Source organism: Geotrypetes seraphini, chromosome 2 (assembly GCF_902459505.1).
Source record: "Geotrypetes seraphini chromosome 2, aGeoSer1.1, whole genome shotgun sequence".
NCBI classification, from domain to species: Eukaryota; Metazoa; Chordata; class Amphibia; order Gymnophiona; family Dermophiidae; genus Geotrypetes; species Geotrypetes seraphini.
The window spans coordinates 23,847,316-23,861,021 of NC_047085.1; the positions used below are offsets into that span (position 1 = coordinate 23,847,316).

General features: G+C 41.6%; 1 protein-coding gene across 8 annotated transcripts in view; it reads left to right on the forward strand.

Annotated features, from left to right (window-relative positions):
- TRAPPC9 (trafficking protein particle complex 9) overlaps nucleotides 1-13,706 on the forward strand; it is a 1,198,476-nt gene that overhangs the window by 702,210 nt on the left and 482,560 nt on the right. Inside the window, exon 23 of one of the 8 annotated variants that reach the window (XM_033933669.1) lies at nucleotides 9,843-9,932. The exons of the other annotated variants lie outside the window; for them this stretch is intronic. Within the exon in view, the coding sequence (XP_033789560.1) occupies nucleotides 9,843-9,886 (44 nt within the window). The 3' untranslated portion in view covers nucleotides 9,887-9,932. Of the gene's footprint in view, nucleotides 1-9,842; nucleotides 9,933-13,706 lie in introns of those variants that run through there. 8 annotated transcript variants of the gene reach the window in all.

Sequence of the window (13,706 nt, forward strand, 5' to 3'; positions counted from 1 at the left end):
CCATCAGCTCTGTCACCATCCCTGTGGGCACTGTGCTCGTCCCCGCCCTGTCCCTGTGAGCTCTGTCCCTGTCTCTGCCCTGTCCCTGCTGACTCTGTCTTCTCTAGGCTTAGCCATGCTTTCAAGATTATTTTTATTACCCTCCAGATGTTTTTTCCCGAAATGTATCTCTATTTTTTTTAAAGATTGTAGTTCACCCTCCTTTCCTTTTGAACTGGTAATTATTTGTACATATACACTGTATGTTTATTTGTATAAAGTTGTTTTATTGTTTGTTTCCTAATTTTAAATTGTCATCCACATTGAAGCATTTGACATTGCGTGTACAACAAATTTTTAATAAACTTGAATCATTTGCACAATCCTCAGACACTTATCAATAATAATAAAACCCTAAGCGCACATGCGCACTCCTACCTCCGTGGCCCCGCATGCGCAGTAGAAGGAGCCTGTGGCTTTTGTGTGCAGTAGTTTTCTGGCTCCTTCTACTGCGCATGCGGAGGCACGGAGTTTGAAGTGGCAAACACCACGGCAGCAACTTCGTAGAGGAAGCCGCTGAGCAGGGAAGCCACCGAGCAGGGAGGAGCTTCTGACTAGGGAAGCATCAGCAGCAGTCCTGACCCGCCAGGGCGTTTCCTCTGCCTGTCGGGGCTGGCCGTGAACAGCCTGTTTGCAGCACTGCCACTGCTGCTTTGGGTAAGGAATGGGGGATTGGTGGATCAGGACTGCTGCCACTGCTACTGATATTTGGGTGGGGAAGGAAAAAGATGCCTGATTGGGAGTTGGGGCCTGGGTTGGTGAGTAGAGAGACATGAGATAGCCACTGGAAAGTGGAAGCCATAGCTGGATTGAGGAAAGGGCAAGGGATCCCTTAGCTGGCACAGCTGGAAAGCGGCTTCAGTGAGGGTCTGGGCAGGGAGAGAGACAGACAGAAAGAAAGAAAGAAAAAAAAAAAAGATAGACGGGGCAGGGAGAGAGAGAAAAAGAAAGAAAGGAAAAAAAAAATAGACGGGGCAGGGAGAGAGACAGAAAAAAAAAGAAAGACAGACATCTAATCTATCACCGGTTAATGTAAGCTTAAACACTAGTGATTTTATATTTAAATCCTTTTATTAAAGTATAAAAAGGGACAATAGTCTTTAAATCACAAATGGAGCGTTCCATTTCTATCTGTTTTTGGTACAACCTTCCCAAAGATTCAGTTGCCTAAGTTTTTACATCATCTGGGAAGGTAATTAGATTGTCTTTCAGACATGGATGTGAAAGAGAACCTAAACTGTGTAGTGGATTAAAGGCAAAATATGTGTCTATTAAAATGTTAGAAATGTTCTTTGATGACAGCAACAATGGATGGATCTGTTGCAGTAACAGTAAGATGCTTAAACAGCTGGGCACATGATGGAAGGACATTGCAGATGGCAGACGAGATACAAATGATGTCATTTAACAGTAGTTCATTTAAATCCAAAAGCAGCTTTGGGGTTTTTTGTTTTTTTTTAATATAATCATTGAATTAAGTTGCCAATTGTCTAAGATGTATTTAAGTTTTTACATATTGATACCAGTGTCTAGTTTTTAGAGAATGACACGGGGACCAAGTTTTCCCTGCAGGAACTCAATTTCCCCATCCCGTCCCCGTAAGTTTTGTTGCTGTCCCTGTCCCTGTCCCATTCCTGTAAGCTCTGCCTTAACTTCACAAGCCTTAGGCTCCTTTTCCTAAGCTGTGTTAGCGTTTTTAGCTCACGCAGCATTTTAGCACACGCTAAACCCACGCTATGCGGCTAGAACTAATGCCAGCTCAATGCTGGCGTTAAGGTCTAGCTGGCGTTAAGGTCTAGCGCGCGCAGCAATTTAGCGCGCGCTATTCCGGGCATTAAAGCCCTAATGTGGCTTAGTAAAAGGAGCCCTTAATGATTTTAAAGTGTTTGAGGCTTGTGCGAATGAGGACAGAGCTTAGGCATTGGTGGAATGAGGCATTATGACATCACAGTCTGAGCTCTAGAATGTTGTTACTTATGGTTTTAAAGTGTTTGAGGCTTGTGCGGATGAGGACGGAGCTTAGGCATTGGTGGAATGAGGCATTATGACATCACAGTCTGAGCTCTAGAATGTTGCTACTTAGGATTTTAAAGTGTTTGAGGCTTGTGCAGATGAGGACGGAGCTTAGGCATTGGTGGAATGAGGCATTATGACATCACAATCTGAGCTCTAGAATGTTGCTACTTAGGATTTTAAAGTGTTTGAGGCTTGTGCGGATGAGGACGGAGCTCAGGCATTGGTGGAATGAGGCATTATGACATCACAGTCTGAGCTCTAGAATGTTGCTACTTAGGATTTTAAAGTGTTTGAGGCTTGTGCAGATGAGGACGGAGCTTAGGCATTGGTGGAATGAGGCATTATGACATCACAATCTGAGCTCTAGAATGTTGCTACTTAGGATTTTAAAGTGTTTGAGGCTTGTGCAGATGAGGACGGAGCTTAGGCATTGGTGGAATGAGGCATTATGACATCACAATCTGAGCTCTAGAAATGTTGCTACTTATGGTTTTAAAGTGTTTGAGGCTTGTGCGGATGAGGACGGAGCTCAGGCATTGGTGGAATGAGGCATTATGACATCACAGTCTGAGCTCTAGAATGTTGCTACTTAGGATTTTAAAGTGTTTGAGGCTTGTGCAGATGAGGACGGAGCTTAGGCATTGGTGGAATGAGGCATTATGACATCACAATCTGAGCTCTAGAATGTTGCTACTTAGGATTTTAAAGTGTTTGAGGCTTGTGCGGATGAGGACGGAGCTCAGGCATTGGTGGAATGAGGCATTATGACATCACAATCTGAGCTCTAGAATGTTGCTACTTAGGATTTTAAAGTGTTTGAGGCTTGTGCGGATGAGGACGGAGCTCAGGCATTGGTGGAATGAGGCATTATGACATCACATTCTGAGCTCTAGAATGTTGCTACTTATGATTTTAAAGGGTTTGAGGCTTGTGCGGATGAGGACGGAGCTCAGGCATTGGTGGAATGAGGCATTATGACATCACAATCTGAGCTCTAGAATGTTGCTACTTAGGATTTTAAAGTGTTTGAGGCTTGTGCAGATGAGGACGGAGCTTAGGCATTGGTGGAATGAGGCATTATGACATCACAGTCTGAGCTCTAGAATGTTGCTACTTAGGATTTTAAAGTGTTTGAGGCTTGTGCAGATGAGGACGGAGCTCAGGCATTGGTGGAATGAGGCATTATGACATCACAATCTGAGCTCTAGAATGTTGCTACTTAGGATTTTAAAGTGTTTGAGGCTTGTGCAGATGAGGACGGAGCTTAGGCATTGGTGGAATGAGGCATTATGACATCACATTCTGAGCTCTAGAATGTTGCTACTTATGATTTTAAAGGGTTTGAGGCTTGTGCGGATGAGGACGGAGCTCAGGCATTGGTGGAATGAGGCATTATGACATCACAATCTGAGCTCTAGAATGTTGCTACTTAGGATTTTAAAGTGTTTGAGGCTTGTGCAGATGAGGACGGAGCTTAGGCATTGGTGGAATGAGGCATTATGACATCACAGTCTGAGCTCTAGAATGTTGCTACTTAGGATTTTAAAGTGTTTGAGGCTTGTGCAGATGAGGACGGAGCTCAGGCATTGGTGGAATGAGGCATTATGACATCACAATCTGAGCTCTAGAATGTTGCTACTTAGGATTTTAAAGTGTTTGAGGCTTGTGCAGATGAGGACGGAGCTTAGGCATTGGTGGAATGAGGCATTATGACATCACAGTCTGAGCTCTAGAAATGTTGCTACTTATGGTTTTAAAGTGTTTGAGGCTTGTGTAGATGAGGACGGAGCTCAGGCATTGGTGGAATGAGGCATTATGACATTACAATCTGAGCTCTAGAATGTTGCTACTTATGATTATAAAGGGTTTGAGGCTTGTGCAGAGGAGGAAAGAGCTTAGGCATTGGTGGAATGAGGCATTATGACATCACAATCTGAGCTCTAGAATGTTGCTACTTATGATTATAAAGGGTTTGAGGCTTGTGCAGAGGAGGAAAGAGCTTAGGCATTGGTGGAATGAGGCATTATGACATCACAATCTGAGCTCTAGAATGTTGCTACTTAGGATTTTAAAGTGTTTGGGGCTTGTGCGGATGAGGACGGAGCTTAGGCATTGGTGGAATGAGGCATTATGACATCACAATCTGAGCTCTAGAATGTTGCTACTTAGGATTTTAAAGTGTTTGAGGCTTGTGCAGATGAGGACGGAGCTTAGGCATTGATGGAATGAGGCATTATGACATCACAATCTGAGCTGTAGAAATGTTGCTACTTATGGTTTTAAAGTGTTTGAGGCTTGTGTAGATGAGGACGGAGCTCAGGCATTGGTGGAATGAGGCATTATGACATCACAGTCTGAGCTCTAGAATGTTGCTACTTATGATTATAAAGGGTTTGAGGCTTGTGCAGAGGAGGACAGAGCTTAGGCATTGGTGGAATGAGGCATTATGACATCACAATCTGAGCTCTAGAATGTTGCTACTTATGATTATAAAGGGTTTGAGGCTTGTGCAGAGGAGGACAGAGCTTAGGCATTGGTGGAATGAGGCATTATGACATCACAATCTGAGCTCTAGAATGTTGCTACTTAGGATTTTAAAGTGTTTGAGGCTTGTGCAGATGAGGACGGAGCTTAGGCATTGGTGGAATGAGGCATTATGACATCACAATCTGAGCTCTAGAATGTTGCTACTTAGGATTTTAAAGTGTTTGAGGCTTGTGCGGATGAGGACGGAGCTCAGGCATTGGTGGAATGAGGCATTATGACATCACAATCTGAGCTCTAGAATGTTGCTACTTAGGATTTTAAAGTGTTTGAGGCTTGTGCGGATGAGGACGGAGCTCAGGCATTGGTGGAATGAGGCATTATGACATCACATTCTGAGCTCTAGAATGTTGCTACTTATGATTTTAAAGGGTTTGAGGCTTGTGCGGATGAGGACGGAGCTCAGGCATTGGTGGAATGAGGCATTATGACATCACAATCTGAGCTCTAGAATGTTGCTACTTAGGATTTTAAAGTGTTTGAGGCTTGTGCAGATGAGGACGGAGCTTAGGCATTGGTGGAATGAGGCATTATGACATCACAGTCTGAGCTCTAGAATGTTGCTACTTAGGATTTTAAAGTGTTTGAGGCTTGTGCAGATGAGGACGGAGCTCAGGCATTGGTGGAATGAGGCATTATGACATCACAATCTGAGCTCTAGAATGTTGCTACTTAGGATTTTAAAGTGTTTGAGGCTTGTGCAGATGAGGACGGAGCTTAGGCATTGGTGGAATGAGGCATTATGACATCACAGTCTGAGCTCTAGAAATGTTGCTACTTATGGTTTTAAAGTGTTTGAGGCTTGTGTAGATGAGGACGGAGCTCAGGCATTGGTGGAATGAGGCATTATGACATTACAATCTGAGCTCTAGAATGTTGCTACTTATGATTATAAAGGGTTTGAGGCTTGTGCAGAGGAGGACAGAGCTTAGGCATTGGTGGAATGAGGCATTATGACATCACAATCTGAGCTCTAGAATGTTGCTACTTATGTTTATAAAGGGTTTGAGGCTTGTGCAGAGGAGGAAAGAGCTTAGGCATTGGTGGAATGAGGCATTATGACATCACAATCTGAGCTCTAGAATGTTGCTACTTAGGATTTTAAAGTGTTTGGGGCTTGTGCGGATGAGGACGGAGCTTAGGCATTGGTGGAATGAGGCATTATGACATCACAATCTGAGCTCTAGAATGTTGCTACTTAGGATTTTAAAGTGTTTGAGGCTTGTGCAGATGAGGACGGAGCTTAGGCATTGGTGGAATGAGGCATTATGACATCACAATCTGAGCTGTAGAAATGTTGCTACTTATGGTTTTAAAGTGTTTGAGGCTTGTGTAGATGAGGACGGAGCTCAGGCATTGGTGGAATGAGGCATTATGACATCACAATCTGAGCTCTAGAATGTTGCTACTTATGATTATAAAGGGTTTGAGGCTTGTGCAGAGGAGGACAGAGCTTAGGCATTGGTGGAATGAGGCATTATGACATCACAATCTGAGCTCTAGAATGTTGCTACTTAGGATTTTAAAGTGTTTGAGGCTTGTGCAGATGAGGACGGAGCTTAGGCATTGGTGGAATGAGGCATTATGACATCACAGTCTGAGCTCTAGAATGTTGCTACTTAGGATTTTAAAGTGTTTGAGGCTTGTGCAGATGAGGACGGAGCTCAGGCATTGGTGGAATGAGGCATTATGACATCACAATCTGAGCTCTAGAATGTTGCTACTTAGGATTTTAAAGTGTTTGAGGCTTGTGCAGATGAGGACGGAGCTTAGGCATTGGTGGAATGAGGCATTATGACATCACAGTCTGAGCTCTAGAAATGTTGCTACTTATGGTTTTAAAGTGTTTGAGGCTTGTGTAGATGAGGACGGAGCTCAGGCATTGGTGGAATGAGGCATTATGACATTACAATCTGAGCTCTAGAATGTTGCTACTTATGATTATAAAGGGTTTGAGGCTTGTGCAGAGGAGGACAGAGCTTAGGCATTGGTGGAATGAGGCATTATGACATCACAATCTGAGCTCTAGAATGTTGCTACTTATGTTTATAAAGGGTTTGAGGCTTGTGCAGAGGAGGAAAGAGCTTAGGCATTGGTGGAATGAGGCATTATGACATCACAATCTGAGCTCTAGAATGTTGCTACTTAGGATTTTAAAGTGTTTGGGGCTTGTGCGGATGAGGACGGAGCTTAGGCATTGGTGGAATGAGGCATTATGACATCACAATCTGAGCTCTAGAATGTTGCTACTTAGGATTTTAAAGTGTTTGAGGCTTGTGCAGATGAGGACGGAGCTTAGGCATTGGTGGAATGAGGCATTATGACATCACAATCTGAGCTCTAGAATGTTGCTACTTAGGATTTTAAAGTGTTTGGGGCTTGTGCGGATGAGGACAGAGCTTGCAGGAACGAGGCAATGGCAGGAAGAGAACTCTCCAGAATGGGAAAATTTGTCCCTGCATCATTCTCTCATTCCAATAAAAATATGCTTTCTAATTTGCAAGTCTTTCTACATTTCTTTGTTTTTATGCAATTCCGTGAAACTGTTTTGTTTTTGTTTTTTCCATTTGCTAAATAAACCTGCAACAGAATTTACTTAGATGCTTGATTTAGATGTGCCAGTATGCCTTGCCTAGAACAATGCTATGTTTGCCATCTCTGTCTGGCAGTGGTTGCCATGCTATCTTCTATCACACTATACCACATAGGGGTCATAGCTACAGCCTCAGAACTCTGCGGTTGTGGGTTCAAACCCACACTTCTCCTTGTGACCCTGGGGCGCACTTCTTGGTCCCCCATTGCCCCAGGTACATTAGATACATTGTGAGCCCAGCAGGACAGACAGGGAAAACAAAATGCTTGAGTACCTGACCAAATTCATGTAAACCGCTCTGAGCTTCCCTGGGAGAACAGTAGAGAATAGTGAATAAATAAATTAGCCCATCCTGTTGTTAGATTATTTTTCTCTCCACTTAAACAAAAAGCGCTGTCGCACAAATTTTTTCTTTGCACTCTCACAGGATAATTAGAGATTAACAGGGTTCTCAAGTGCTCACAGCCATGGATCTGAGATACTTTTCAAAACCAATGGCTGATACCGTGAGCTATCATCGGTCCCGTTTATATTCTCTATATCTCTGATTCGTGCTTATTTATTTATTTTTATTAATTCATTATAAAACTGTATATTTTTTTATTTTGTTTTGCCCTTCCCTATTTGGCTTTTTTTCTATTTTCTTACTCATTTTATTTGACTTCTCATTTGATTTCTTTCTTATGAATTACTTATAAAATGTATAAATTAGTGTAACTTAATATTTTGCCATTCCATCTAATTCAGGATAACTTAGCTTTTTTTGTTCTCTCTCATTCAACTTCTTATATTTCCAACTTCTTATATTTCTATGCAAGATCTCCGTTTCGCCCCCAAAGTTTAACATGGGGCTTCCTCAGGAACATGCCAACATTCTCTGTGGAAAAAGCAAACCATCTTTTAATCCCTTAAAACTTAAAAATTCAATCAACTACTAACTATCACACTTCTCACTATTTGTGCTGTAGCAAGAATCGAGGCGTTCACTCCCGGGGACTATATTTACTTTGCTCAATGGTCTTGTCTAACTTTTGTACTCTCCATTAGTACTATTTCAATATTTTTATATATTTTTATTTTCAACAAGATTATTTTTGACAAATAACTTGTGTTTTGGAATAACATTATTGCAAAGTGGCGATATGGAAATTTGTTGTTATTGACTTGGAACTGACAGCACTGGCCATGGCGGCTAACAGCTCAGATCTCTGGTAACGGCCCCGAAGTCCCTAGAGATTTAAAGGGCTTTGGGGCTGTTGCTGCGGCTTTGTAAAACAGGCCCTTAACCCCATTGAAAATTCACATGACCCCCAGAAGAGAAACACAATCAATTGTTACTCAATAGGCAACATATTCCTTGTGTGTGTGTAAAAGATTCCGGTCCATATAAATATATAACAACCTACCGTTAAGTTTGCTGCCTGCTGTTTCGGGGGCTGGAGCGAAGGAGGTTATTTGGAGGTCTGAGGAGCGCAGGAGACTTTTTTTTTTGGGGGGGGGGGGGGTGGCAATTTTTTTCCGGTTGGTTGAGGGTGATGGTTAATTGAATGGCAGTTAGCTGAGATTTTACTGTATTTCCCCAGCCTCCTATATACCTAAAGCAGGGGTGCCCAACCTGCGGCCCCGTGAAGTATTTTATGCGGCGTTTTCCTCTGCTGCCCCCGGGTGTTTATCGTCTTGCCGGCTCCCTCCTCTGTCCTGCTGCAGCATTTGCACGGCCCCAGAAACATTTTTTTCGGCCAATGCGGCCCAGGGAAGCCAAAAGGTTGGACACCCCTGACCTAAAGCTTTCTTGATGACAGTAGGCTCTGACACCTATTGAAAGATGTCAGTATTTAATACTCGTTCGTATGTGTAAGCAGCACTTCCGAAAAGGCTACAGTCTTCACAAAAGGTTTTAACCCCTCTCTCAGCTCCCGAAAATCTTTCTGTGCTGCAAGTGGGGTAAGGCACAAAGAGAGAGAGGATGAGGAGACTCAAACATTTCAATTGAATTTATTGTACGTTATTGTAAAAATGAGGGTTTAAAAAAAAATTAACATGACATATGAGATAATAAACTTTTTTTAAAAAAAATATTACTAACGAATAAGCACAGGATTAAAAGAAAATTATGGTTTCTGTGGTAGCTCTCCATATATCACTTAGAAAAAGAACACTTTTTTCTTTATCATTATGAGCTAATATTAGATATTTTGAAAATGCGATTTGCAGGACAAGTTTATGGAGCCTAGAAACCAATGATTTACAAATAGCAAAATGACTGAATTTTGAGATACATGATTGCAAAGGGCTGTCTGCCATTCATACTCCAATATTCTCCATGGCAACAGCAAAAATAGAGTTTACTTCTGCTCGAAAAACAGATTGCATGCTATTTTGGGATTTATGCAAATACAGACTAAAAAAATTATTTTTTTCCCCCCTGAACCAAGATCATTTTGATTTTAGTTTTTTTTTTTCAAATACAGTATGTTTAGAAGAAAAATGTGCAGTTTAATAATTCAACATTCAGATTTTCACGTTGTGTTGTAAAAATAATGGGGCTACCATTTTTTTATGGATCTTGACAATTGCTATCCTACTCATATGTTGGTAAAAGTATGTATGATTGAAGAAGTGAGATTTTACACTCTGCTTTCATTTTCAGCTCTCCACATCTGTTTTCTAAATTTCTATGAAGACATAACATAAAATTCCTGTTTCTATGAAGACATAACCTACATAACCTACAAGACTGCGAGGGGACATGATAGAGACTTTTAAAATATTAAAAGGATTCGACAAAATAGAGCAAGAAACATCGTTATTCACATTGTCCAATGTGACTCGGACAAGAGGTCATGGATTGAAGCTGAGGGGCACCAGGCCTAGGACAAATATCAGGAAATTCTGCTTCGCACAACGAGTGGTGGACGCTTGGAACGCACTCCTGGAGGAGGTCGTAATGGAGACTACCATTCCGGGATTCAAGGGCAAGTTGGATGCACACCTTCTCGCAAATCACATTGAGGGATACGAGTAAACAAGGTTTCTCAACAGGGAACACCTGGCTTGGCCTCCGCGGGTGCGGGTCGCCGGACTGGATGGACCTAGGGTCTGATCCGGCGAAGCCATTTCTTATGTTCTTATGTTCTTACATAGGCATAGCAAAGTAATTGTTATGTACGCTAGGTAGGTTCTCACCTTGGCTTTATCTTTTGTCTTGTTCAGATGTGAATGTATTATGTGGTCTTTAAAACTCAAGTACAATAGCATATTCGAATAATTAGCTTGCATCAACTAAAAATGTAGCTACCCATATATGCTGCTATGTTTTGTGAATATACTGTATATTGCTAAGTTGCCATAAGCTTCTTTTCTCTAACACAGTAAATTAATGGGCTAAAAATAAATAAAATCTTTAAAAAATTGTAGTACTGCATGCTGAAGAGAAAAATAGAATTGCCATGGTTTTATTTTATGAAAGCTACAAGCAAGCTAATCTAATCTAATCTTCTATTTCTGTGTCTCGTATACCTATACAGGCTCAAGGCGACTTACAAAGAGAAAAGAGAGGCAGGGAGAGAGGGAGGATAAGGAGGAAGAGGGAGAATGCTTAGGCAGGAAAGGGTAAAGGGTAGAACTGAGTTGTTCAAGTATCAAAGAGGAAGGTTTTCAGTTTTTTCTGGAATGTGGTGTAGCTGGGTTCCGTTCTGATCGTTTCAGTGAGGTCATTCTAGGTTTTCACTCCTAGGAAGGTTAGCATGGAGTGAAAAATTAACTTGTATTGGAGATTGTTTGTTGATGGGAGGTTTAGTAGTATCCTGTTAAGGGTTCTGTGAGAAGTAGAACATGCCTTTGAGAAGAGCTGGATGAGTGGATCTGCTGAGTTTTCATGAAGTAGTTGCTTGATGAAGGCTGATACCGAGTTGTATTTTTTCAGGTTGAAGATTAGTCTTACTGATGTGTTTTGAATGAGTTGCATTTTATGGACCAGTGCGGTGTTGATTCCCATGTAGGCAGAGTTACAGTAGTCCAGCTGTGGTAGAATCATCGACTGTACTATCAGAGCAAAGTGATGTTGAAGAAAGTATGGTTTGATGAGTCTTTAGTTGCCACAAGATGAAGAGGGACTTTTTCCGGATATTGGAGATTTGAGCTTCCATGGTTAGTGTGGCATCAAGAATGCAGCCTAGGATTTTGGAGGTTTTATCGACAGCGAGGGTGTTGCTCGATCGAAGAGTGATGCTTGTCGGTGCTGTCTGTTGGGCGGTGTAGAAGTATAGAACTTTGATTTTGGCTGGGTTGGGGTTTAGCTTGTTGGTTGTTGCCCAATTTTGGATTCTTTCAATATTGATTGAGACTTTGTTAGTAACATCTGTTTGGTTGTTAGTTGTAGGGATGAGGAGCATAATGTCATCTACGTAGGACATTATGCTTTCATCATCAAATTTGATGTTTCTGAGAGAACTCATGAAAAGGTTAAACAGGATGGGGGAGAGTGAGAGCCTTGGATAATCTTGTAAGAGTCAAACATTGGTTAATCTTGTAAGAGTCAAACATTTCTGTTGCACTCACAAGCCAAACCTGCATGTTGATTCCAGTACAGTATATGAATATTTTCTGGTATGGAATTTTTCTCCTGCTCCTTTTCTAATGTAATTCTAATAAAATATGCAATGAAAATTATATTAACCCTTTATTTGGCATAGTTGCTCAGAAGCAGCATGCATTTTCGATGGCTCTTGTGGTTAGTTGTGGTTAGGCATCTGTCCATTAGGGCAGACATGATTCTGTATGGGATGCCAATCTGCGAGTCTAAGCTGCTGAGACCGGCGTCCTATACAGAATTCCCCCTCAGTGTTTAAGCATGGTGACTGGGGCCCATGCAGAGTGGCAGGTATGGCTCTGGCCATCTTGTTGGGCAAACTGGATGGGCCGAGTAGGTTTTTATCTGCCATCATTTATTGTGTTAAATCCCAAATTGTGCCTCCTACAAAACGTGGATGCATATGTTTTCTTTAATTTGTTTTTTATAAGATACAATATTATGATAAGCATTAACAGTAAATTTGAAGATCATATTCTACATACCTGGCTTTGGAGACATTACCCTAGAGAGAAACAATCATATACAGGAACATTTATCTACATATCAGAAACAAATCTGATCTAATCAACATAGTGAAAGTCGACTTAAATTGAACATAAGTGAATTTTTTCATATTTTCTTTCATTGCTTGCCCTAGATCGGTAGCATGGAATGTTGCTACTCTTAGGGCTCCTTTTACTAAGGTGCGCGAGCGTTTATAGTGCATGCACAAGATTAGTGCGTGCTAGCCGAAAAATTACCACCTGCTTAAAAGGAGGCAGTAGCGGGTAGCACACGCGGCATTTTAGTGTGCGCTAAAACTACTAGCGCACCTTTGTAAAAGGAGCCCTTAGGGTTTGGGCCAGGTACTAGTGACCTGGATTGGCCACCGTGAGGACGGGCTACTGGGCTAGATGGACCATTGGTCTGACCCAGTATGGCAATTTTTATTTTCTTGCGTGAGCCGAGTATAGGACAATCAAGCCATTGTAACATCACTGATGAGGTTGGCTCTGAGGCATTGGTGGAATGAGGCATTATGACATCACAATCTCAGCTCTGGAATGTTGCTCTCATTGGGGTTCCGGAATCTTGCTAGTCTTTGAGATGCTGGAATGTTGCTACTTCTTGGGTTTTGGCCAGGTACTAGGGACTTGGATTGGCCACCGTGAGAACATGCTACTGGGCTAGATGGACCATTGGTCTGACCCAGTAAGTCTGTGCTAAATATAGGACAATGAAGCCATTGTAACATCACTGATGAGGTTGGCTCTGAGGCCCTGTGGAATGAGGCATTATGACATCACAATCTCAGCTCTGGAATGTTGCTCTCATTGGGGTTCCAGAATCTTGCTATTCTTTGAGATGCTGGAATGTTGCTTCTTTTTGGGGTTTGGCCAGGTACTAGTGACCTGGATTGGCCACCGTGAGAACGGACCATTGGTCTGACCCAGTAAAGCTATTCTTATGTTCTTATCATGTGAAGCTTTTGAAGGAAAACAAAATGTTGAGCTTTGAATTATTAGACTTTTCTGGTTGACTTGTTGATAATGCGTGTCTTTAAACAAGCTCTGAATTTTAAGTGCTTTTTCTTTACCTAACGAATAGAACAAATCAGAGTCGTCTTTTGCTTGAAGTTAGCTTTACGTTTTTATTCACTACGGTATATTGCATGGGATTATGTTAACATTCAAGTATTTTACAACATAAGTTTACAATCTATGATTATACTATGCTGGTTTGATCAGATTTATTTCTAATCTTTTATGTCTTATTTCTTCTTGATTATCATTTATTTTGAAAACAAAAAAGGAGCTGTTTTGTACTTCGGTGTTAATACTGTGTACTGATGTCAAACGATGTAAGTCAAGTTAAAACACGCTTGATCCATACCAGTCAGCTAAGCTTATCGTCAAGTAAAGCTGACAGCAGAAAAAAATC